The sequence below is a fragment of the Pleurodeles waltl genome, chromosome 7 (genome assembly GCF_031143425.1).
Source record: "Pleurodeles waltl isolate 20211129_DDA chromosome 7, aPleWal1.hap1.20221129, whole genome shotgun sequence".
Classification (NCBI taxonomy): Eukaryota; Metazoa; Chordata; class Amphibia; order Caudata; family Salamandridae; genus Pleurodeles; species Pleurodeles waltl.
Genome location: NC_090446.1, coordinates 1391579669 through 1391604759, shown reverse-complemented (window position 1 = coordinate 1391604759; position 25091 = coordinate 1391579669). Strand labels below are relative to the sequence as shown.

The 25091-nt window shown below is 46.0% G+C and overlaps 1 protein-coding gene across 4 annotated transcripts in view; it reads right to left on the bottom strand.

Moving 5' to 3' along the window:
• Positions 1–2350: 2350 nt before the first annotated feature.
• Positions 2351–25091, bottom strand: part of NOSIP (nitric oxide synthase interacting protein) — a 106428-nt gene continuing 83687 nt past the window's right edge. For all 4 annotated transcript variants that reach the window (XM_069200977.1, XM_069200975.1, XM_069200976.1 and 1 more), the window contains exons 7-9: positions 20701–20888; positions 11711–11819; positions 2351–2670 (exon numbers count right to left, since the gene is read on the bottom strand). In XM_069200977.1, coding sequence (XP_069057078.1) covers positions 2599–2670; positions 11711–11819; positions 20701–20888 — 369 coding nt within the window. In that variant the 3' untranslated portion in view covers positions 2351–2598. The remainder of the gene's footprint in view (positions 2671–11710; positions 11820–20700; positions 20889–25091) is intronic.

The following is a 25091-nucleotide window of genomic DNA, read 5'->3' as shown; positions in this document are numbered from 1 at the left end:
TCCTGAAATTGGATCTCAGCCGGGGTGTCCTTGGGCTCTCAGATCTCCAGCTGTATTATCTAGAGGGTCTGCTGCAGTACGCTGCAATGGGGCTTAAATGGGAAAAGGAATTATTTTCTGGATCCAGGGATGTTCCCGAGCTTCTCAAGCTGCTGATGTGCGCCAGTAGACTCCCAGTGGGGACTCCGTTTATTGTTACGCAGGTTGTCCAAGCGTGGGGAAAGGCCGTCACTAAGGTCCTAAAGCAGGCACCTTATGCTAGGCTCCTCTTGATCTGGTGGCTGCGTCCCTTCTTACATATACGTGACTTCATGGACATTACTAGTTGGCATGAGGAAGGCTGCCAGAACACAGGAGATTTATTCCTAAGTGGCACATTTATGTCGGTGAAAGAGGTTAAAACTCATGACAGCAGTAATCGGGGACAGTTTTTGCAATATGCGAGCATATCACGCACAGCCTATGAGATCTGGACTACCTCCCTGAGGAATTGGAGCAGTCCCAAGTCCTACAGGTGATTCTAGATCCCGGCTCCTTCAAGGGCATCATCTCTCTGCTAAAGACAGCCCTAAACAAGCATTTGCAGTGCAACGGGTCTCGCGTTTGCTCGTGTTAGAGCTGATAGCGTTGTAAACTCCTACCCCGACTTTTCACCTATCGGCAAAAGTGCATTTATGTACGTAACCCGAAAAAGTGCAAATAACTGTGTAAAGCGCTCAACTTCTGCCAAGCGAGATCGCGTTGGGAAAAGAGAGAAAAAGTAGTCCACGTGCCGGACAGAAAACAGCGAGCCTCGCATGTTTTCTGTACTTGGTCGATGCGCTCGAGGAGGGCTATCTACCGGAAAAGGCATGACATGTGCATGCCTTCCACTAATAAAATCAAGCAGATTCTAACAGGCAAGCCCACAAGCCAATGACAGACACTGACCTGACGTGGACAGGGCTCCGAGCCCTTTTTAATTACTAAAGAGTCTTGCTTAGCAAAACGCAAGCGCATGCGATGCAGGCTCGACCCTAAAAATGACAGGCAGACGAACATGGCGCTGAAGTGTGCCCCCTGGGATAGAGAGCTGGAGTCCCCGTTTACAAATGGAAAGTGGAACAGAGCTCTTGTGCAGGTGCAAGAAGTAACCAGTAACGCCAGACTTAAGTTAGTACAATTTTACTTCTTCTCTAGTGCGTACTTGATGCCACAACACCTACAAAAATGCATATTCAGCACCCCCCCCATGCATTACGCTAGGTGTAGTGTAATCCCAGCAGACTTCAAGCACGTTGAATGGGACTTTGCACAGTTACAGCAGGAAGAGCGCAGAGTGAAAAGGGTGACAGTGGAACTCACCACCCGACATTGCCTGCTGGGGCGACTACCTCTCCCCAAGAAGGGGAGAAAAATGTGGTACATATTCGCCCAACCGGGCTTAGTGGTAGCAGGGTGACGCGTAGCCATACACTGGGCCAGCCCCACCTTGCCGACTCAGTCTAAATGGACGCTGACTTTCTGGAATGGGCGGCTGCAGAGGAGAGCCGGCTGCAGATGGTTCGCACTGACAATCACACGGAACGAGACTTGGAGAAATGGGGTAGCATGCTGGATACTTTAGGGGGTAAGAGGTGGATTTGAGGTACACGATACAGCCCAGCGAGACGAATCTGATCCAGACACAGTGGAGGGAACGACTCTGGGACTGGACTAGTTGAGCAGCTGACTCTTCTGCACCCTCACTCACCTGCTCCCCCTAACACTAGGGGGTCCACTTCAGAGTCACGACTAGTTAAGACTATAGCATGATTCCCTCATGAAGCACCTATCAGTATGTAGATGTCTGGTTTTGGTCCGTCCCTCCCTCCCCCCCCCCAATTTATTTGCCCTCAGTTTGGAATTTCCTGGCATGGTGTTACCACATCAATAATGTAGACATGCTTGAGGATGCTATGCTGCACTACTTGTTTTGAAACTTGAATAAACAAATTTTCAAAAAAAAAAGAAAAACACAAATCTGCACACTGTGTGCATCAGTGATATCCTAACAGTTGACATCCATGGAGCTCTGAGAGGTACAGATTCAGTTCAAGGAAAGGCACCTAGACAGCAGTACAATGCGGTCCTTCGTCTCCTGACCCTTTCAAACTGAGGCTAAATACACACTTTCTGAGGCGCTGTCCACCATACTGCTGAAGGTATCTATGACCATGAGAGTGGAGGGGGAGAGTGGGAATTCCTGCTGATGACTGGGAAACAAAACAGTAAAAGCTAAAAATGTAACACGTGCTACTTATGCTTGTTCTGTCACTCTGGCCTGCTTCATCTTAAAAATATAATAAAAGAAAACAAACAATTATAACAGTATATTTACACAAATAGTCTTTAATGTGATAAAACAGATCCCTTTAAGAAACACAAAAGAGCCATTTACACAGAGTAAAACAGTTTTGAAATGATCCGCTGGTCTGTGATGAAACCGGCACCGGCCTAAACTTACAGCAGACAAAACCAGCATCTGCACAGGCAGGGTGTGTATGTGTCCACCTAGCAGGTCCTGCTGCAGCACAATAGCGGATGGCGGAGACAATCGGAGCGAAAGAACAAGGCTTATTAAGCCTGCATGACTGGACGCGATTCCTTAGCTTCTAGTGCCACCCCAGATCCTGCAAAGCCTGTGCCACCCTGGAAGAAATCAAAAAGATGTATGAATGCCTAGGGTGAAGAATATTCTTAGAAGTCCTTTAGCATACTAAAGAGGACCCTTCCTGTAAAATGCCAATTAGTGTTGCCAAGGATGTTGTTTTAGCCTTGGGACAGATGCTGCCAAAAGAGTTAGTGTAGGAAGTTGGCTCTGTATGCACTATTTCAAAGTAAGGAATAGTAGGCACAGAGTCCAAGGGTTCCCCTTAGAGGTAAGATAGTGGCAAAAAGAGATAATACTAATGCTCTATTTTGTGGTAGTGTGGTCGAGCAGTAGGCTTATCAAAGGAGTAGTGTTAAGCATTTGTTGTACACACACAAGCAATAAATGAGGAACACACACTCAGACAATTCCAGGCCAATAGGTTTTTGTATAGAAAATGAAAATGTCACTTACCCAGTGTACATCTGTTCGTGGCATCAGTCGCAGTAGATTCGCATGTTTTGCAATAGCTCGCCATCTGGTGTTGGGCCGGAGTGTTACAAGTTGTTTTTCTTCGAAGAAGTCTTTCGAGTCACGGGACCGAGTGACTCCTCCTTTTGTCTCCATTGCGCATGGGCGTCGACTCCATCTTCGATTGTTTTTCCCCGCAGAGGGTGAGGTAGGAGTTGAATTGTAGTAATAGTGCCCATGCAATGGAGTGACTAAGTATGCACCTATTTAAGGTTGAGATGATACATATATAAATAATTGAAGGTAACTTCCAAACTGCTACAGGCTCCCGGGGAGGCGGGTGGGCACATGCGAATCTACTGCGACTGATGCCACGAACAGATGTACACTGGGTAAGTGACATTTTCAGTTCGATGGCATCTGTCGCTGTAGATACGCATGTTCTGCATAGACTAGTAAGCAGTTATTTCCCCAAAAGCGGTGGATCAGCCTGTAGGAGTGGAAGTAGTCTGAAATAATGTTCTTAATACGGCTTGACCTACTGTGGCTTGTTGTGCGGATAACACGTCTACACAGTAGTGCTTGGTGAATGTGTGAGGCGTAGACCATGTGGCTGCCTTACATATTTCTTGCATTGGGATGTTTCCTAGAAAGGCCATGGTAGCACCTTTCTTTCTGGTTGAGTGTGCCCTTGGTGTAATGGGCAGCTGTCGTTTAGCTTTAAGGTAGCAGATTTGGATGCATTTAACTATCCATCTGGCTATACCTTGTTTTGAAATTGGGTTTCCTGCATGAGGTTTTTGAAATGCAATAAAGAGTTGTTTAGTCTTTCTGATGTTTTTTGTTCTGTCAATGTAATACATCAATGCTCTTTTGACATCTAATGTATGTAGTGCCCTTTCAGCTACGGTATCTGGCTGTGGAAAGAACACTGGAAGTTCCACTGTTTGATTTAGATGGAACGGTGAAATAACCTTTGGCAAAAATTTAGGATTGGTCCTTAGGACGACTTTATTTTTGTGTAGTTGTATAAAAGGTTCCTGTATAGTAAACGCCTGAATCTCGCTTACTCTTCTCAGGGAAGTAATGGCGATGAGAAATGCCACCTTCCAGGTTAGGAACTGTATGTCGCAGGAGTGCATGGGTTCAAAAGGTGGACCCATAAGTCTAGTTAGGACAACATTTAGGTTCCATGAAGGAACAGGTGGTGTTCTTGGTGGTATAATTCTCCTAAGGCCCTCCATGAATGCTTTAATGACTGGTATTTTATATAGGGAAGTTGAATAGGTAGTCTGCAGGTATACAGATATTGCTGCAAGGTGAATCTTAATGGAAGAGAAAGCTAGGTTAGATTTTTGTAAGTGAAGCAAGTAACCCACTACATGTTCTGGAGTTGTGTGTAATGGTTGTATTTGATTAATATGGCAGTAGCAAACAAACCTCTTCCATTTACTTGCATAGCAGTGCCTGGTGGATGGCCTTCTTGCTTGTTTATGACTTCCATACATTCTTGGGTAAGTTGTAAGTGCCCGAATTCTAGGATTTCAGGAGCCAGATTGCTAGATTGAGCGATGCTGGATCTGGGTGTCTGATCTTTTGGTTGTGCTGTGTCAACAGATCTGGCCTGTTGGGCAATTTGATGCAGGGTACCACTGATGGGTCTAGCAGCGTTGTGTACCAGGGTTGCCTTGCCCAAGTTGGTGCTATCAATATGAGTTTGAGTTTGCTTTGACTGAGTTTGTTTACCAGGTAAGGAAGGAGAGGGAGAGGAGGAAAAGCGTAAGCAAATATCCCTGACCAGTTCATCCATAGGGCATTGCCTTGGGATTGTTTGTGTGGGTACCTGGATGCGAAGTTTTGGCATTTTGCGTTCTCCCTTGTCGCAAACAAGTCTATCTGAGGTGTTCCCCAGAGTTGGAAATAAGTGTTCAGAATTTGGGGGTGAATTTCCCATTCGTGGACCTGTTGGTGATCTCGAGAGAGATTGTCTGCGAGTTGATTTTGTATCCCTGGTATAAACTGTGCAATTAGGCGAATTTGGTTGTGAATTGCCCAATGCCAAATTTTTTGTGCTAGCAGGCTTAACTGCGTGGAGTGCGTCCCTCCCTGCTTGTTTAGATAATACATTGTTGTCATGTTGTCTGTTTTGACGAGAATGTATTTGTGAACTATTATTGGTTGGAAAGCTTTTAGTGCTTGAAAAACTGCTAGAAGTTCTAGGTGATTGATATGCAGTTTTGTTTGATGTACGTTCCATTGTCCTTGTATGCTGTGTTGATCGAGGTGTGCTCCCCACCCTGTCATGGAAGCATCTGTTGTTATTACGTATTGTGGCACTGGGTCTTGGAAAGGCCGCCCCTTGTTTAAATTTATGTCGTTCCACCACAGAAGCGAGAGGTAAGTTTGGCGGTCTATTAACACCAGATCTAGAAGGTGACCCTGTGCTTGAGACCACTGTGATGCTAGGCACTGTTGTAAGGGCCTCATGTGCAGTCTTGCGTTTGGGACAATGGCTATGCATGATGACATCATGCCTAGGAGTTGTAATACCATCTTTGCCTGTATTTTTTGTGTTGGATACATGCGTTGTATGATGGTGTTGAAATTTTGAATTCTTTGTGGACTTGGAGTGGCTACTCCCTTTGATGTGTCTATTATGGCTCCCAGGTATTGTTGTACCTTGCGTGGCAGAATTTTGGATTTTGTGAAATTGACGGTGAACCCGAGTTTGAAGAGGGTTTGTATGATCTGATTTGTGTGATTTGAGCACTGTATGAACGAATGGGCCTTGATTAGCCAGTCGTCCAAATATGGGAACACATGTATTTGCTGCCTTCTTATGTGTGCAGCGACTACCGCTAGACATTTGGTAAAGACTCTTGGTGCGGTTGTTAATCCGAAAGGCAGTACCTTGAATTGGTAATGTATTCCTTTGAATACAAACCTTAGGTATTTCCTGTGCGATGGGTGTATTGGTATATGGAAATAAGCATCCTTGAGGTCTAAAGTTGCCATGTAGTCGTGTAGTTTTAGCAATGGCAATACTTCTTGTAGTGTGACCATGTGGAAGTGGTCTGATTTGATGAAAGTGTTCACTACTCTGAGGTCTAGGATTGGTCTCAGCGTTTTGTCCTTCTTTGGTATCAGAAAGTACAGTGAGTAAACTCCTGTGTTTATTTGCGTGTTTGGCACTAATTCGATTGCATTCTTTTGCAATAGTGCCTGCACTTCTATCTCCAGGAGATTGGAATGGTGTGTTGTTAAATTTTGTGCTTTTGGTGGTATGTTTGGAGGGAATTGTAGAAATTCTATGCAATAACCATGTTGGATAATTGCTAGAACCCAAGTGTCTGTAGTGATTTCCTCCCATGCTTTGTAATAATGACCTATTCTTCCCCCTACTGGTGTTGTGTGGAGGGGGTGAGTGACATGTGAGTCATTGTTTAGTAGTAGGGGTTTTGGGGCTTTGAAATCTCCCTCTATTTCTAGGGAATTGCCCTCCTCTATATTGTCCCCGAAAACCTCCTCTATACTGTCCCTGGTAAGTGGACGGTGTTGCTTGTGAGGTGCTGGCTTGTGTGCTTTGACCCCGAAACCCCCCTCGAAAGGGCGTTTTACGGAATGTGCTGTAATTCCCTCTGCTCTGCGGGGAGTAGAGTGCGCCCATGGCTTTGGCAGTGTCCGTATCTTTTTTGAGTTTCTCAATCGCTGTGTCCACTTCTGGACCGAACAGTTCTTTTTCATTAAAAGGCATATTGAGAACTGCTTGTTGAATCTCTGGTTTAAATCCAGACGTTCGGAGCCATGCATGCCGTCTGATAGTTACAGATGTATTAATTGTCCGTGCAGCTGTATCTGCAGCGTCCATGGAGGAACGTATCTGGTTGTTGGAGATGGTCTGTCCCTCCTCAACCACTTGTTTCGCCCTATTTTGGAAGTCCTTGGGCAGATGTTCAATGAGATGTTGCATCTCGTCCCAGTGGGCTCTGTCATAGCGCGCAAGTAGTGCCTGGGAGTTCGCGATGCGCCACTGGTTTGCAGCTTGTGCTGCGACTCTTTTACCAGCTGCATCGAACTTGCGGCTTTCTTTATCTGGGGGTGGTGCATCTCCAGATGTGTGAGAGTTGGCCCTTTTCCTAGCTGCTCCTACAACAACAGAGTCTGGTGGCAGCTGTGTAGTGATGAAAGCCGGGTCCGTAGGAGGCGGCTTATACTTCTTTTCCACCCTTGGTGTGATTGCCCTACTTTTGACCGGCTCCTTAAATATGTCTTTTGCGTGCCGGAGCATACCAGGGAGCATAGGCAGGCTTTGGTAGGAGCTGTGGGTGGAGGAGAGTGTGTTGAACAAGAAATCATCCTCGACCTGTTCTGAGTGGAGGCTTACGTTATGAAATTGTGCTGCTCTAGCCACCACCTGAGAGTACGCGGTGCTGTCTTCTGGTGGAGATGGCTTTGTAGGGTAGGCCTCCGGGCTGTTATCTGACACTGGGGCGTCGTATAGGTCCCATGCGTCCTGATCTTGGTCACCCTGGCTCATGGTGGTGTGAGCTGGGGAGTGAGATGGAGTTTGTGCTGGTGAAACGTTAATCACGGGCGGAGGAGAGGGTGGTGGTGTAATTCTTTTAACCACTTTTGGTTGTGGTGCTTGTTCCGTCTGGAACTCCAACCTTCTCTTTCTCCTAATGGGGGGAAGGGTGCTTATTTTTCCTGTCCCCTGCTGAATGAAGATACGCTTTTGCGTATGGTCCACATCAGTTGCTTGTAGCTCTTCCTCAAACCTATGCTTTTGCATTTGGGAGGTTAGCGAGTGCTCTTCTGTATAAGAGCCTGAAGCTGGGTCGCTTGCAGTTTGTTTCGGCGTCGAAACTTTGTCTGCGTGTTTTTTCGGCTCCGAGGTGACTTTTTTCCTTTTCGGGGCCGAAACCTCTCGGCGTCGATCTGTTTCGGTGCCGCTGTCTCGGCGTCGAGCCGTGTCCACACCGGCATCTCGGTGTCGAGGCTTGTCTCCAGCACTTTCTCGGTCCCGAGAAGGCTGCGTGCCGGTGTCTCGACCGGAGTCGGACGATCTCGGCACTGTTTTGGCCTTTTTCGGTGCCGACGGTCGGTCACCGAATTTATGGGTGGAGCCATGGCCTGGTGGCAGTGGCGTCCCCTGGGCCTTGTAAATGTTTCTTTGTGTGGTTTTCGACGTCTTACTCACGGTTTGTGTGTCGTCGAATCCTTCGGAGTCTGAGTCTTGGATCGAGAAGGTACCTTCTTCTTCCTGTTCCTCGAACTCCCGTTGGGCTGTCGGTGCGGACGCCATTTGAAGTCTTCTGGCTCGACGGTCTCGGAGTGTTTTTCGGGACCGGAACGCACGACAGGCCTCGCAGGTGTTTTCGCTGTGCTCAGGTGACAGGCACAGGTTGCAGACCAAGTGTTGGTCTGTGTAGGGGTATTTATTGTGGCATTTGGGGCAGAAACGAAACGGGGTCCGTTCCATCGGCGTTCTTCAGCACGCGGTCGGGCCGACCAGGCCCCCGACGGAGGATCGAAAAACTACCCCAAAGGGCACCGGAGCTCTTCGATCTTCGATGCGGTGTGAAATCTAAGTACGCCGATCCCGAACGCAACAATCCCGACGAAAATCTTCCGAAATTAGCTAATTTTCCGTTCCGAAACTCGGAGCGACAGGAACACGTCCGAACCCGATGGCGGAAAAAAAACAATCGAAGATGGAGTCGACGCCCATGCGCAATGGAGACAAAAGGAGGAGTCACTCGGTCCCGTGACTCGAAAGACTTCTTCGAAGAAAAACAACTTGTAACACTCCGGCCCAACACCAGATGGCGAGCTATTGCAGAACATGCGTATCTACAGCGACAGATGCCATCGAACATATATTTTCTTAGTTTATTTTAAGAACCACAGGTTCAAATTTTACATGTAATACTTCAAATTAAAGGTATTGCAGGTAGGTACTTTAGGAACTTTGAATAATCACAATAGCATATATACTTTTCAAATAAATCACATATAGCTATTTTAAAACTAGACAGTGCAATTTTCACAGTTCCTAGGGGGGGAGTAAGAGTTTGTTAGTTCTTGCAGGTAAGTAAACCACCTACGGGGTTCAAGTTTGGGTCCAAGGTAGCCAACCGTTGGGGGTTCAGAGCAACCCCAAAGTTACCACACCAGCAGCTCAGGGCCGGTCAGGTGCAGAGTTCAAAGTGGTGCCCAAAACGCATAGGCTTCAATGGAGAAGGGGGAGCCCCGGTTCCAGTCTGCTAGCAGGTAAGTACCCGCATCTTCGGAGGGCAGACCAGGGGGGTTTTGTAGGGCACCGGGGGGGGACACAAGTTAGCACAGAAAGTACACCCTCAGCAGCACGGGGGCGGCCGGGTGCAGTGTGCAAACACACGTCGGGTTGCCAATGTAAATCAATGGGAGACCAAGGGGTCTCTTCAGCGATGCAGGCAGGCAAGGGGGGCGCTCCTCGGGGTAGCCACCACCTGGGCAAGGGAGAGGGCCTCCTGGGGGTCGCCCCTGCACTGGAGTTCAGATCTTTCAGGTCCTGGGGGCTCCGGGTGCAGAGTCTTTTCCAGGCGTCGGGATCTAGGAGTCAGGCAGTCGCGGTCCGGGGGAGCCTCGGGATTCCCTCTGCAGGCGTCGCTGTGGGGGCACAGGGGTGGCAACTCTGGCTACTCACAGTCTCGTAGTCGCCGGGGAGTCCTCCCTGAATTGTTGTTTCTCCACAAGTCGAGCCGGGGGCATCGGGTGCAGAGTAGCAAGTCTCACGCTTCCGGCGGGAAACGCAGTTGTCTTGAAGTTGCTTCTTTGGAAACAAAGTTGCAGTCTTGGGTGAACAGAGCCGCTGTCCCCTGGAGTTTCTTGGTCCTTCTAGAGCAGGGCAGTCCTCTGAGGATTCAGAGGTCGCTGGTCCTGGGGAAAGGGTAGCTGGAGCAGTGTCTTTTAGAAGTGGGGAGACAGGCCGGTAGAGCTGGGGCCAAAGCAGTTGGTATCTCCGTCTTCTCTGCAGGGTTTTTCAGGTTAGCAGTCCTCTTCTTCTTAGGTTGCAGGAATCGGAGTTCCTAGGTTCAGGGAAGCCCTTAAATACTAAATTTAAGGGCGTGTTTAGGTCTGGGGGGTTAGTAGCCAATGGCTACTAGCCCTGAGCGTGGGTACACCCTCTTTGTGCCTCCTCCCAAGGGGAGGGGGTCACATTCCTATCCCTATTGGGGGAATCCTCCGTCTCCAAGATGGAGGATTTCAAAAAGTCAGTCACCTCAGCTCAGGACACCTTAGGGGCTGACTGGCCAGTGACTCTTCCTTGTTTTTCTCATTATCTCCTCCGGCCTTGCCGCCAAAAGTGGGGCCGTGGCCGGAGGGGGCGGGCAACTCCACTAGCTGGAGTGCCCTGTGGTGCTGTAACAAAGGGGGTGAGCCTTTGAGGCTCACCGCCAGGTGTTACAGTTCCTGCAGGGGGAGGTGTGAAGCACCTCCACCCAGTACAGGCTTTGTTACTAGCCACAGAGTGACAAAGGCACTCTCCCCATTTGGCCAGCAACATGTCTGGTGTGTGGCAGGCTGCTTGAACTAGTCAGCCTACACAGATAGTCGGTTTAGGTTCAGAGGGCACCTCTAAGGTGCCCTATGGGGTGTATGTTACAATAAAATGTACACTGGCATCAGTGTGCATTTATTGTGCTGAGAAGTTTGATACCAAACTTCCCAGTTTTCAGTGTAGCCATTATGGTGCTGTGGAGTTTGTGAATGACAGACTCCCAGACCATATACTCTTATGGCTACCCTGCACTTACAATGTCTAAGGTTTTGCATAGACACTGTAGGGGCACAGTGCTCATGCACTTGTGCCCTCACCTATGGTATAGTGCACCCTGCCTTAGGGCTGTAAGGCCTGATAGAGGGGTGACTTATCTATACTGCATAGGCAGTGTGAGGTTGGCATGGCACCCTGAGGGGAGTGCCATGTCGACTAACTCGTTTTGTCCTCACCAGCACACACAAGCTGGCAAGCAGTGTGTCTGTGCTGAGTGAGGGGTCCCCAGGGTGGCATAAGATATGCTACAGCCCTTAGAGACCTTCCCTGCCATCAGGGCCCTTGGTACCAGGGGTACCAGTTACAAGGGACTTACCTGGATGCCAGGGTGTGCCAATTGTGAAAACAAAGGTACAGGTTAGGGAAAGAACACTGGTGCTGGGGCCTGGTTAGCAGGCCTCAGCACACTTTCAAATCAAAACTTAGCATCAGCAAAGGCAAAAAGTCAGGGGGTAACCATGCCAAGGAGGCATTTCCTTACAGTTAGTAACTACAAGTGCTCAAACTTTACAGACTGCAATTACTAATTTACACATCGGAGAGAATTTTGTCCAAAGCAGGCTCTTGTTAAAGGTATCACTGGTTGGTTATATGAAGCATTACCAAAAAGAGCATCAAGAGCCAGATCCTTAATACAGCACTTTTCTAAAAAGTTGGAATTCTGCTGAGAAAACACAAAATGGGGACTAGCAGACGTGTTAGGTTATTCTTACGAAATAGTTGCACTTGACATGAGGTGTACCCGGTGTGCACTTTGGGGAGTCCTTTCTCATAGCTAGGCTGTAGAGCTGGACCACTTGTAGACTTACCCTCTGGATGACTATGATGTCTTTCTCACTGAGACTCTCTCCATTGATAGGATCCTGCATGTCCTTCTTAATGAGCTTCTCCACACATTCTAAAGTCACAACCGCACCTCTAGGAAAGCAACACAAACTCCAATATCAGAACCAAAGAAAAAAATTGATTTAAATACACAATAGTAAGAATTACTGCACAGTGACTGACAGCACTAGAGATGAGGCAATAAAATCAAATGAGGAGTTGAGCACAAGTGCGTTTTCCAATGATCGGCTTAAAAAAAACTTAAAGTGGGGCACTTTCACGTGGCACAGAGTGTACAAGCAACCTATAGGTGAGGTATCTGAGGATGAAGACTGAGGATTGTACACACAGCTCATTTTGGCCTACACGCATCAGTGCTTTAAGAGGACAACTGTCAGTATGCAGAAGCAAAAATGTAAATCATCAATGCAGAATAGAAATAGGAAAAGGCAACCAAGTTTGCAGGCATTACAGGATGATTCACAATATATTACATTTATCAAAGAGCAAAGTATTTAAATAGTGTATGCTGTTAACCAATGCCTAAGTGTAGTAGCAGAGTCCACCTATCAAAAGTGCTATTTGAACACTAATCAGGAGAGGAACCTTATTATGAGAATTGCTGAGAAGGAGCATTCTAGTTTAGCTGGAAAACGGAAACAAGCAGAGGATGGATAACATGGAAGCGAGAGAAAAGAGAACAAGAAATGCAGAGAAATGGACCAAAGATGATGGAGGTAGTTTTAAAAGATGTGCATGCTAGCCTCAAGATCATCACAGGATATAAGAAGAGGACGACTAACAGAAGGCTGATCTTTATTCGGCTGAACTATGAAAATCCACAACAGCGCTAAACAATATGCTATAAAGACTAGCAATAGGCAGAAGGACAATAATTCTAGAGTTCAACTGTGCAGGAGGAACAGTCAAAAGAGGTCTTAAGAACCGTTCTCTGCTCACTTAATGAATATGTGAAATCAGTAATGGGGTTTACAGTCTGAGAGTTTTTTTTTTTAAACTATCAGGCAATAAATATTAACTTGAAACATCACTGGATAATCTGTCATGTGCTACCAGTAGGTAGGGTGAATAACCTAGCAGCAATCATTGACACAAACTATAGTATGCATCTTCACATCAGCAAGGTGTTACATGGAGTCTTCCTAACCATTTCTTCACTGCAAAAAAAAAAAAAAAAAAAAAAAACACCCTGCATCTTCCTACATTATCACTGGTGCAGATTGGCGCTCAAGTAAATTATAGGTTAACTACGCTGATTTGAGACATGTGGCAATAGTGAAAGGGCTACTGCCTATGCTGCGGGATACTCAGAAAGACGGGGTCGGCTACTTAAGGCATAGAGGAATTTGATCATGTATGTAACGGGCAAGAAAAAAAAAAAGAAAAAAAATAATAATCACATTAGCTAAGAGTTGAGCACAGGATCCAGTCATAAGTTTATTCATCCTACATCATAGTATTTATGGAGGGATCCCCAAGTTTAGTAATGAAAATGTCACTTACCCAGTGTACATCTGTTCGTGGCATCAGTCGCTGAAGATTCACATGTTGTGCATAGCCCGCCATCTGGTGTTGGGTCGGAGTGTTACAAGTTGTTTTTCTTCGAAGAAGTCTTTCGAGTCACGGGACCGAGTGACTCCTCCTCTTCGTCTCCATTGCGCATGGGCGTCGACTCCATCTTCGATTGTTTTCCCCGCAGAGGGTGAGGTAGGAGTTGTGTTGTAGTAACAGTGCCCATGCAATGGAGTGACTAAGTGTGTACCTATTAAAGGTTTAAATAATATATTTACAAATGTACAAAGCTTAAGCTAACTTCCGAACTGCTACAGGCTCCCGGGGAGGCGGGTGGGCACATGTGAATCTTCAGCGACTGATGCCACGAACAGATGTACACTGGGTAAGTGACATTTTCAGTTCGATGGCATCTGTCGCTGGAGATACACATGTTGTGCATAGACTAGTAAGCAGTTATCTCCCCAAAAGCGGTGGCTCAGCCTGTAGGAGTGGAAGTAGTTTGAAATAAGGTTCTTAACACGGCTTGACCTACTGTGGCTTGTTGTGCGGATAGCACGTCTATACAGTAGTGCTTGGTGAACGTGTGAGGCGTAGACCATGTGGCTGCCTTACATATTTTGTTCATTGGAATATTTCCTAGAAAGGCCATGGTAGCACCTTTCTTTCTGGTTGAGTGTGCCCTTGGTGTAATGGGCAGCTGTCGTTTTGCTTTAAGGTAGCAGATTTGGATGCACTTAACTATCCATCTGGCTATACCTTGTTTTGATATTGGGTTTCCTGCATGAGGTTTTTGGAATGCAATAAATAGTTGTTTAGTTTTCCTGATGTTTTTTGTTCTGTCAATGTAGTACATTAATGCTCTTTTGACATCTAATGTATGTAGTGCCCTCTCAGCTACGGAATCTGGCTGTGGGAAGAACACTGGTAGTTCTACCGTTTGATTTAGGTGGAACGGTGAAATAACCTTTGGTAAAAATTTAGGATTAGTCCTTAGGACTACCTTATTTTTGTGTAGTTGGATAAAAGGTTCTTGTATTGTAAACGCTTGAATTTCGCTTACTCTTCGTAGAGATGTGATGGCGATGAGAAATGCAACTTTCCAGGTTAGGAACTGTATTTCGCAAGAGTGCATGGGTTCGAAAGGTGGACCCATGAGTCTTGTTAGGACAACATTGAGGTTCCATGAAGGAACGGGTGGTGCCCTTGGTGGTATAATTCTTTTAAGGCCTTCCATAAATGCTTTAATGACTGGTATCCTATATAGTGAAGTTGAATAGGTAACCTGCAGGTATGCAGATATTGCCGCAAGGTGTATTTTAATGGAAGAGAAAGCTAGGTTAGATTTTTGTAAGTGTAGCAAGTAACCCACTACATCCTTTGGAGATGCGTGTAATGGTTGGATCTGATTATGATGGCAGTAGCAAACAAACCTCTTCCATTTGCTTGCATAGCAGTGCCTAGTGGATGGCCTTCTGGCTTGCTTTATGACTTCCATACATTCTTGGGTAAGTTCTAAGTGTCCGAATTCTAGGATTTCAGGAGCCAGATTGGTAGATTCAGCGATGCTGGATCTGGATGCCTGATCTGTTGGTTGTGTTGTGTTAACAGATCTGGCCTGTTGGGCAATTTGATGTGGGGTACTACTGATAGGTCTAGCAGTGTTGTGTACCAGGGTTGCCTTGCCCAAGTTGGTGCTATCAATATGAGTTTGAGTTTGTTTTGACTCAATTTGTTTACTGGATAAGGAAGGAGAGGGAGAGGGGGAAAAGCGTATGCAAATATCCCTGACCAGTTCATCCATAGGGCATTGCCCTGGGACTGCCTGTGTGGGTATCTGGATGCAAAGTTTTGGCATTTTGCGTTCTCTTTTGTTGCAAACAAGTCTATTTGAGGCGTTCCCCAAAGTCTGAAGTAAGTGTTTAGAATTTGGGGGTGAATTTCCCATTCGTGGACCTGTTGGTGATCTCGAGAGAGATTGTCTGCAAGTTGATTCTGGATCCCTGGAATAAACTGTGCTATTAGGCGAATGTGGTTGTGAATTGCCCATCGCCATATCTTCTGTGCTAGAAGGTTCAACTGCGCTGAGTGTGTCCCCCCCTGTTTGTTTAGATAATACATTGTTGTCATTTTTGACAAGAATGTATTTGTGAGTTATGACTGGTTGGAAAGCCTTTAGTGCTTGAAAAACTGCTAGCAGTTCTAGGTGATTTATATGCAGTTTTGTTTGATGAATGTTCCATTGTCCTTGTATGCTGTGTTGATCGAGGTGTGCTCCCCACCCGTCATGGAAGCATCTGTTGTTATTACGTAATGTGGCACTGGGTCTTGGAAAGGCCGTCCTTTGTTTAAATGTATACTGTTCCACCATAGAAGCGAGAGATATGTTTGGCGGTCTATCAACACCAGATCTAAAAGGTGACCCTGTGCTTGTGACCATTGTGATGCTAGGCACTGTTGTAAGGGCCTCATGTGCAGTCTTGCGTTCGGGACAATGGCTATGCATGAGGACATCATGCCTAGGAGTTGTAATATCATTTTTGCTTATACTTTTTGTGTTGGGTACATGCGTCGTATGATATTGTTGAAATTTTGAATTCTTTGTGGACTTGGAGTGGCTAGTCCTTTTGTTGTGTCTATTATGGTTCCTAGGTATTGTTGTACCTTGCAAGGCAGAATGTGTGATTTTGCAAAGTTGACGTGAAACCAAGTTTGTAGAGGTTTTGTATGACCTGATTTGTGTGGTGTGAGCACCTTGTCAGTGAGTTGGTCTTGATTAGCCAGTTGTCTAGATACGGGAATACGTGTATTTGCTGCCTTCTGATGTGTGCAGCCACTACTGCTAGACATTTTGTAAAGACTCTTGGTGCGGTTGTTAAACCAAACGGCAATACTTTGAATTGGTAATGTATTCCTTTGAATACAAACCTTAGGCATTTCCTGTGCGACTGATGTATTGGTATATGGAAATACGCGTCTTTGAGGTCTAAGGTTGTCATGTAGTCCTGTAGTTTTAGCAATGGTAACACTTCCTGTAGCGTGACCATGTGAAAGTGATCTGATTTGATGTAGGTGTTTAGTATTCGGAGGTCTAGGATTGGTCTCAGTGTTTTGTCCTTTTTTGGTATTAAGAAGTAGAGTGAATAAACTCCTGTGTTTATTTGTGACTTTGGTACTAGTTCGATTGCATTCTTTTGCAATAATGCTTGGACTTCTATTTCTAGAAGGTCGGAATGTTGTTTCGATAAATTCTGTGCTTTTGGTGGTATGTTTGGAGGGATTTGTAGAAATTCTATGCAATAACCATGTTGGATAATTGCTAAGACCCAAGTGTCTGTAGTTATTTCTTTCCATGCTTGGTAGTAATGACCTATTCTTCCCCCCACTGGTGTTGTGTGGAGGGGATGAGTGACATGTGAGTCACTGCTTGGTTGTAGGGGTTTTGGGGCTTTGAAATTTTCCCCTATTCCTAGGGAATTGTCCCCCTCTATATTGGCCCCGAAAACCTCCCCTGTACTGTCCCTGGTAGCTGGACGGTGTTGCCTGTGAGGTGCTGGCTTGTGTGGCCTGACCCCGAAACCCCCCTCTAAAGGTTGTCTTGCGGAAGGTGCTGTAAGTGCCTCTGCTCTGCGGGGAGTAGAGTGCGCCCATGGCTTTAGCAGTGTCAGTGTCCTTTTTCAGTTTCTCAATTGCCGTGTCCACCTCTGGTCCGAACAGTTGTTTCTCATTGAAGGGCATATTGAGCACTGCCTGCTGTATCTCTGGTTTAAAACCAGACGTTCGTAGCCATGCGTGCCTTCTGATAGTCACAGACGTGTTAATTGTTCTTGCAGCTGTGTCCGCTGCATCCATAGAGGAGCGTATCTGATTATTAGATATGTTCTGTCCTTCCTCAACCACCTGTTTCGCCCTCTTTTGTAGCTCTTTGGGTAGATGCTCAATGAGGTGTTGCATCTCGTCCCAATGGGCTCTGTCATAGCGCGCAAGTAGTGCTTGAGAGTTAGCGATGCGCCACTGGTTTGCAGCTTGTACTGCGACTCTCTTTCCGGCTGCATCGAACTTGCGGCTCTCCTTATCTGGGGGTGGTGCATCCCCAGATGTGTGGGAGTTGGCTCTCTTGCGAGCTGCTCCTACTACGACAGAATCTGGTGGCAGCTGTGTGGTGATGAAAACAGGGTCTGTGGGAGGCGCTTTGTATTTCTTTTCAACCCTTGGTGTGATTGCCCTACTTTTGACCGGCTCCTTGAAGATTTCCTTTGCGTGCCGAAGCATTCCTGGGAGCATAGGCAGGCTTTGGTAGGAGCTGTGGGTGGATGAGAGGGTGTTGAATAAGAAGTCATCCTCGACTGGTTCTGAGTGGAGGTTTACGTTGTGGAACTCTGCCGCTCTAGCCACCACTTGTGAATAAGCTGTGCCGTCTTCTGGTGGTGAGGGCTTTGTGGGATACGCCTCTGGACTGTTGTCCGACACTGGGGCGTCGTATAAGTCCCAAGCGTCTTGGTCCTGGTCACCTTGGCTCACGGTGGTGTGAGCCGGGGAATGTGATGGAGTTTGTGCTGGCGAAACGTTAGTTACAGGTGGGGGAGAGGGTGGCGGAGTTACCTTTTTCACCATTTTTGTTTGTGGTGCTTGGTCTGTCAAACTCCAGTCTCCTTTTTCTCCTAATAGGGGGAAGGGTGCTTATTTTCCCTGTTCCTTCCTGTATGAAAATACGTTTCTGCGTATGGTCCACTTCGGTGGATTGCAACTCTTCCTCAAATCTATGCTTTCACATCTGAGAGGACAAGGACTGCTCCTCTGAATAGGAACCGGTAACTGGGTCGGTTGCGGGTGGTTTCGGCACCGAAACCCTGTCTGTATGCTTTTTCGGCTCCGAGGTGACCTTCTTCTTTTTTAGAGTCGAAACCTCTCGGCGTCGATCTTCCTCGGTGCTGCTGTCTCGGCGTCGAGCCGTTTCGGCACCGCTATCTCGGCGTCGATCCTTTTCAGCAGCACTTTCTCGGTCCCGAGAAGGCTGCGTGCCGGTGTCTCGACCGGAGTCGGACGATCTCGGCACTGTGTCGGCCTTTTTCGGTGCCGATGGTCGGTCACCGAATTTATGGGTCGAGCCATGGCCTGATGGCAGTGGCGTCCCCTGGGCCTTGTCACTTTTCTTTTGTTTCTTCGACGTCTTACTCACAGTTCTTGGATAGTCGAATTCCTCGGAGTCCGATTTGTGGATCGAGAAGGTTTCTTCTTCCTCTTGTTCCTCGAACTCTCGGTGCGCTGTCGGCGTGGACGCCATCTGAAGTCTTCTGGCTCGACGGTCACGAAGTGTCTTTCGGGACCGGAACGCACGACAGGCCTCGCAAGTCTCTTCACTGTGCTCAGGCGACAGGTTACAGACCAAATGTTGGTCTGTATACGGTTATTTGTTGTGGCATTTGGGACAGAAACGGAACGGGGTCCGTTCCATCAGCGTTGTTGTACACGCGGTCGGGCCGACCAGGCCCCGACGGGGGAATCGAAAGCTACCCCGAAGGGCACCGGAGCTCTTCAATCTTCGATGCGGTGTCGATTCAATCTAAGCCGATCCCGAACGCAACAATACCGACGTAATCTTCCGATAGATAGCTAACTTTCCGTTCCGAAACTCGGAGCGACAGGAACACGTCCGAACCCAATGGCGGAAAAAAAACAATCGAAGATGGAGTCGACGCCCATGCGCAATGGAGACGAAGAGGAGGAGTCACTCGGTCCCGTGACTCAAAAGACTTCTTCGAAGAAAAACAACTTGTAACACTCCGACCCAACACCAGATGGCGGGCTATGCACAACATGTGTATCTCCAGCGACAGATGCCATCGAACATAAAATTATCTCAAACAAGTAGAGTGCTTTAATCCTCTAAGAACTGCTTACTGATTCCTGTTCCATTTTGTCGTTCATGAATGAATGAATGAATCAATCAAAAAATTTATAGAGCGCGCTACTCACCCATGAGGGTCTCAAGGCGCTGTGGGGGGGATTGGTGGGGGGGGGGGGGGAGGGAGAAATCACTGTTCGAACAACCCAACCATGTCTTGAGGTTTTTTCTGAAGAGCAGAAGGTCTTTGGTTTTGCGGAGGTAGGTGGGGAGGGAGTTCCAGGTTTTGGGGGCAAGGTATGAGAAGGCTCTGCCACCTGTGGTGGTTTGTTGGATGCGGGGGACTGTAGCTAGTGCGAGGTCGGCAGATCGGAGGTTGCGGTGGGAGTTTGGAAGTTCACTCTTTCGTTGAGGTAGGTTGGGCCGGTGTTGTGGAGGGATTTGTGTGCGTGGATGAGGATCTTGAAAGTGATTCTCTTGGCTACGGGGAGCCAGTGAAGGGATTTGAGGTGTGGTGAGATTTGTTTGTGGCGGGGGAGGTCCAGGACGAGGCGTGCGGCTGTGTTCTGGATTCTCTGGAGTTTGCATTTGAGTTTGATTGTGGTGCCGGCGTAGAGGGCGTTACCGTAGTCTAGCCTGCTGCTGATGAGTGCATGGGTGACTGTCTTCCTGGTCTCTGAGGGAATCCATTTGAAGGATTTTTTCAGTGTGCGGAGTGTGTGGAAGCAGGAGGAGGTTACTGCATTGATTTGCTGTGTCATGGAGAGGGAGGGGTCCAGGATGATGCCGAGGATGATGCCGAGGTTACATGCGTGGTTTGCGGGGGTGGGTGTGGGCCTAGGGCAGTGGACCACCAGGAGGCGTCCCATATGGTTTTGTTGGGGCTGAAGATGATGATGATTATGATTTCGGTTTTGTTGAAGCTCGAGGTGGTTTGTTGTCATACAGTTGGTGGTGTTGAGGAGTGCAGCGTGTAGGTTGGTTTTGGCGGTGGTGGGGTTGCGGATGAGGGAGAGGAAGAGTTGGGTGTCGTCTGCGTAGGAGTTGGGTGTCGTTGTCTTACATGAATGGAAGGTTACAGACATTTCAGCCCATGATGGTTCTCTATGGAACTTGATTCCTGACAATAAGACAGTAATCCTTTTTGAACAAACTTCAAGCTGGCCTGCAGACCAGCCAGCTGTTGCTAACTGATAATCCATGACTAACAAGCTGGTACCACCACTCGTCCCTGTGTAGTGCACAGATGTGTAAATGTAACACACTGTACACATGTGCTCAAGTGTTGTTTCCTCTCTCGCCAACCTGTTTGCCAGATGCCAAGAATAGACAAAGAATAAATTCATCTTCAACAGTGTATTTTGGTTCCAACATTTTAGTTCCCCACTTCATGGACATTTAGATCTATTTCTACCCCACTGATTTTCCCCCATGGTACCATGCTAATCTCGTGGTATCTACAATAATTCAGTGATAGATTTCTGCTTAAAATGCTCATCACCTCGAAATACTAAGTAGTTTTTCTTCCTATGCAGATAGATAGGTTCCCAAAATAACAATATGGCAGCAAAGGTGGATTTAACCACTTCTACTTACGATGGTCGAAGTACAGCACAGGGAACAGAGTTACCGAGCATGTCACGGGTCACAGCGCAGATGTAGCGGTCCTGCCTATTTATTAGACCAACTCTGTCCAATGTCTCATCCACAGGTGTGAACTTTACAGGGATTAGATCCTTCATCTTCAATGGTTTGCCGCTCATGGGGCAGTAGACAGTTTTATCCTACAGGAATGGATTAACAGATTAAGATTGATGACTGAAAATTATAAAACACCAAATGTGTAGCGAGAGAAATAGGAAACTCTGTGATGAAGGGAAAGCCTCCCATGTTTTCGGTAAGGAGGATTATGGTGTCACCAGCAAGTAAGAGGAAAGGTGAGATGGTATCTTCATTGAACCAGAGATAATCCTGGGCTGTCACCTATAGACATCTGGAGAGGAGGAGGATTTTCAAAGGTGAAAGAGTGATTTCTTCCAAGCACAAAAAAGATGACGACAAGAAAGCACTAGCCAATGCTAACAAACAAAAATTTATTTTAAAAAGTCTGTTAGGAAAGATTTTGCATGGGTGATTTCATTCATGCCTCACTGAAAATGCATAAGGTTAATTTTTGGGAACTCTACTAACAACTCGCATGAAATGAAGTTGCACCAAAACATCTGAGAAGATGAACTGGACAGAGTTTTCCATTGGAGGTCATGCACACACAGTCCTGCAGAAACGGAACAACACCTGAATTGGGTTTTAATGCATTGGATTAGTATTCTGCGATAATTGTTAGTCATTAAATCTTTTGGGCTCAGGATCCAGACAGAGATGTTTTGGGCAACAATAGCATGAACACAGGCCACGTCTTAACCTTGAGAAAACTGCATATGGGAAGATGCCAGAGTAAGAATTAGCTATTTCCCTAAGGCATTTTCTTGTGCATGATCATATGTGATCGATCCCACAAAAGGAAAACCAAATTTGCTTGTAATCAAAGTTCATGGATCTTCATTAATATCATAAATGCTGCCTATTGATGCCTAAATGAATTATCTAGGATTACATAAATGAGGGAATACTAGCTTAACTTAAATATCAGGTGTTTCATTTTTGAATTAGCCAATTGTGAACATTAAAAAATGAAATGGCCAGGAAACAAACAGGAAAATAAACCTAAAGGTAGGGAAAGATGTCAGTTACTGTAGGGAGAAAATGCTTGAGAGTCCCAGGATATAGTACAGTGCCAGTTATCCCAGGTACATTATTTGGCTAGAGAAAGTAACCTAATGAAAATGTCACTTACCCAGTGTACATCTGTTCGTGGCATTAGTCGCTGCAGATTCACATGTTTGGCACAGTCCGCTGCCTGGTGTTGGGCTCAGAGTATTACAAGTTGTTTTTCTTCGAAGAAGTCTTTTTGGTCACGGGACCGAAGGACTCCTCCCTCTTTGGCTCCATTGCGCATGGGCGTCGACTCCATCTTAGATTGTTTTCCCCGCAGAGGGTGAGGATGGAGTTGTTTGGTATAAATAGTGCCCATGCAATGGAGTGAATATGTATGTATGATAAGAGTTTCTAATAATTATTTACAAATGTTCAGATGTTTAAGGTTTATGATCTACTTCTAAACGGCTACAGGCTTCCCGGGGAGGTGGGAGGGTACATGTGAATCTGCAGCGACTAATGCCACGAACAGATGTACACTGGGTAAGTGACATTTTCAGTTCGATGGCATATGTTGCTGCAGATACACATGTTTGGCATAGACTATAAAGCAGTTACCTCCCCTAAAAGCGGTGGTTTAGCCTGTAGGAGTTGAAGTAGTTTGGAATAATGTTCTTAGTACAGCTTGGCCCACTGTAGCTTGTTGTGCATTTAGTACGTCTACACAGTAGTGTTTAGTAAACGTATGAGGCGTAGACCAGGTAGCAGCCTTACATATTTCGCTCATAGGAATGTTTCCTAGAAAGGCCATTGTAGCACCTTTCTTTCTGGTTGAGTGTGCCTTTGGTGTAATAGGCAATTTTCTTTTGGCTTTAAGATAGCATGTTTGGATGCATCTGACTATCCATCTAGCAATGCCTTGTTTAGAGATTGGATTTCCTATGTGTGGTTTTTGAAAAGCTATGAACAGTTGTTTTGTTTTCCTGATTAGCTTTGTTCTGTCAATGTAATACATTAGTGCTCTTTTGATGTCTAATGTATGTAGTGCCCTTTCAGCCACAGAATTTGGTTGTGGGAAGAACACTGGCAATTCTACTGTTTGATTTAAATGGAATGGTGAGATTACTTTTGGCAGAAATTTTGGATTTGTTCTTAGAACTATTTTATTGGTGTGTATTTGAATAAATGGTTCTTGTATGGTAAATGCCTGTATTTCACTTACTCTTCTGAGGGATGTGATTGCAATGAGAAATGCGACCTTCCAGGTTAGATATTGCATTTCACAGGAATGCATGGGTTCGAAAGGGGGACCCATGAGTCTTGTTAAGACGATGTTAAGATTCCATGAAGGAACTGGTGGTGTTCTTGGTGGTATAATTCTTTTTAGCCCTTCCATGAATGCTTTAATAACTGGTATTCTAAATAGAGACGATGAATGAGTAGTTTGTAGGTAAGCAGATATAGCTGCGAGGTGTATTTTTATAGATGAAAAAGCGAGATTTGCTTTTTGCAAATGTAGTAAGTATCCTACTATGTCTTTAGTAGAGGCATGTACTGGTTGTATTTGATTGGCATGGCAGTAGTAAACAAATCTTTTCCACTTAGATGCATAGCAGTGTCTAGTGGAAGGTTTTCTAGCTTGTTTTATGACCTCCATGCATTCTGGTGTGAGGTCCAAGTGTCCGAATTCTAGGATTTCAGGAGCCAAATTGCCAGATTCAATGATGCTGGGTTTGGATGTCTGATCTGTTGTTTGTGTTGTGTTAACAGATCTGGCCTGTTGGGTAGTTTGACATGCGTTACTAGTGAAAGGTCTAGTAGAGTTGTATACCAAGGTTGTCTTGCCCATGTGGGTGCTATCAGTATGAGTTTGAGTTGGTTTTGACTTAACTTGTTTACTAGATATGGAAGGAGAGGGAGAGGGGGAAAAGCGTACGCAAATATCCCTGACCAATTCATCCATAGAGCATTGCCTTGTGATTCGCGGTGTGGGTACCTGGATGCGAAGTTTTGGCATTTTGAGTTTTCTCTTGTTGCAAACAAATCTATCTGGGGTGTTCCCCAAATTTGAAAGTACTTGTTCAGAACTTGGGGGTGAATTTCCCATTCGTGGACTTGTTGGTGGTCTCGCGAAAGGTTGTCTGCTAGTTGGTTTTGTATTCCTGGAATAAATTGTGCTATTAGGCGAATGTTGTTGTGAATCGCCCACTGCCAAATTTTTTGTGTTAGGAGGCACAATTGTGTTGAGTGTGTTCCTCCTTGTTTGTTTAGATAATACATTGTTGTCATGTTGTCTGTTTTGACAAGAATGTATTTGTGTGTTATTATGGGTTGGAAGGCTTTTAACGCTAGAAATACTGCCAGCAGTTCTAGGTAATTGATATGAAATTTTGTTTCGTGTATATCCCATTGTCCTTGAATGCTGTGGTGATTGAGGTGTGCTCCCCACCCTGTCTTGGAAGCATCTGTTGTTATAACGTATTGAGGCACTGGGTCCTGAAATGTCCGCCCTTTGTTTAAATTTTTGCTGTTCCACCATAGAAGCGAGAGGTATGTTTGGCGGTCTACCAACACCAGATTTTGAAGTTGACCCTGTGCCTGTGACCATTGTGATGCTAGACACTGTTGTAAGGGTCGCATGTGTAGTCTTGCGTTTGGGACAATGGCTATGCATGATGACATCATGCCTAGAAGTTTTAGCGCAAATTTTGCTTGTATCTTTTGGTTTGGAAACATAGCACTTATTAGCTTGTGGAATGCCTGCACTCTTTGTGGACTTGGAGTGGCAATTCCTTTTGATGTGTTGATGGTTGCTCCTAGATATTGTTGTGTTTGACACGGTTCTAGGTGTGATTTTGTGTAGTTGATGGAAAACCCCAGTTTGTGAAGGGTTTGTATGACAAAGGTGGTGTCGCTTGCGCATTTTTTTACTGTGTTGGTTTTGATTAGCCAGTCGTCTAGGTAAGGGAACACATGTATCTGTTGTCTCCTGATGTGTGCTGCTACTACTGCTAGACATTTTGTGAACACTCTTGGTGCAGTTGTTATTCCGAATGGCAACACCTTGAATTGGTAATGTATTCCTTTGAATACGAACCGTAGGTACTTTCTGTGAGAAGGGTGTATTGGTATATGAAAGTACGCATCCTTTAGGTCTAATGTGGTCATGTAATCTTGCTGTTTGAGCAGTGGAATGATGTCTTGTAGTGTGACCATGTGAAAATGGTCCGATATGATCTAGGTATTTAGTGTCCTGAGATCTAATATTGGTC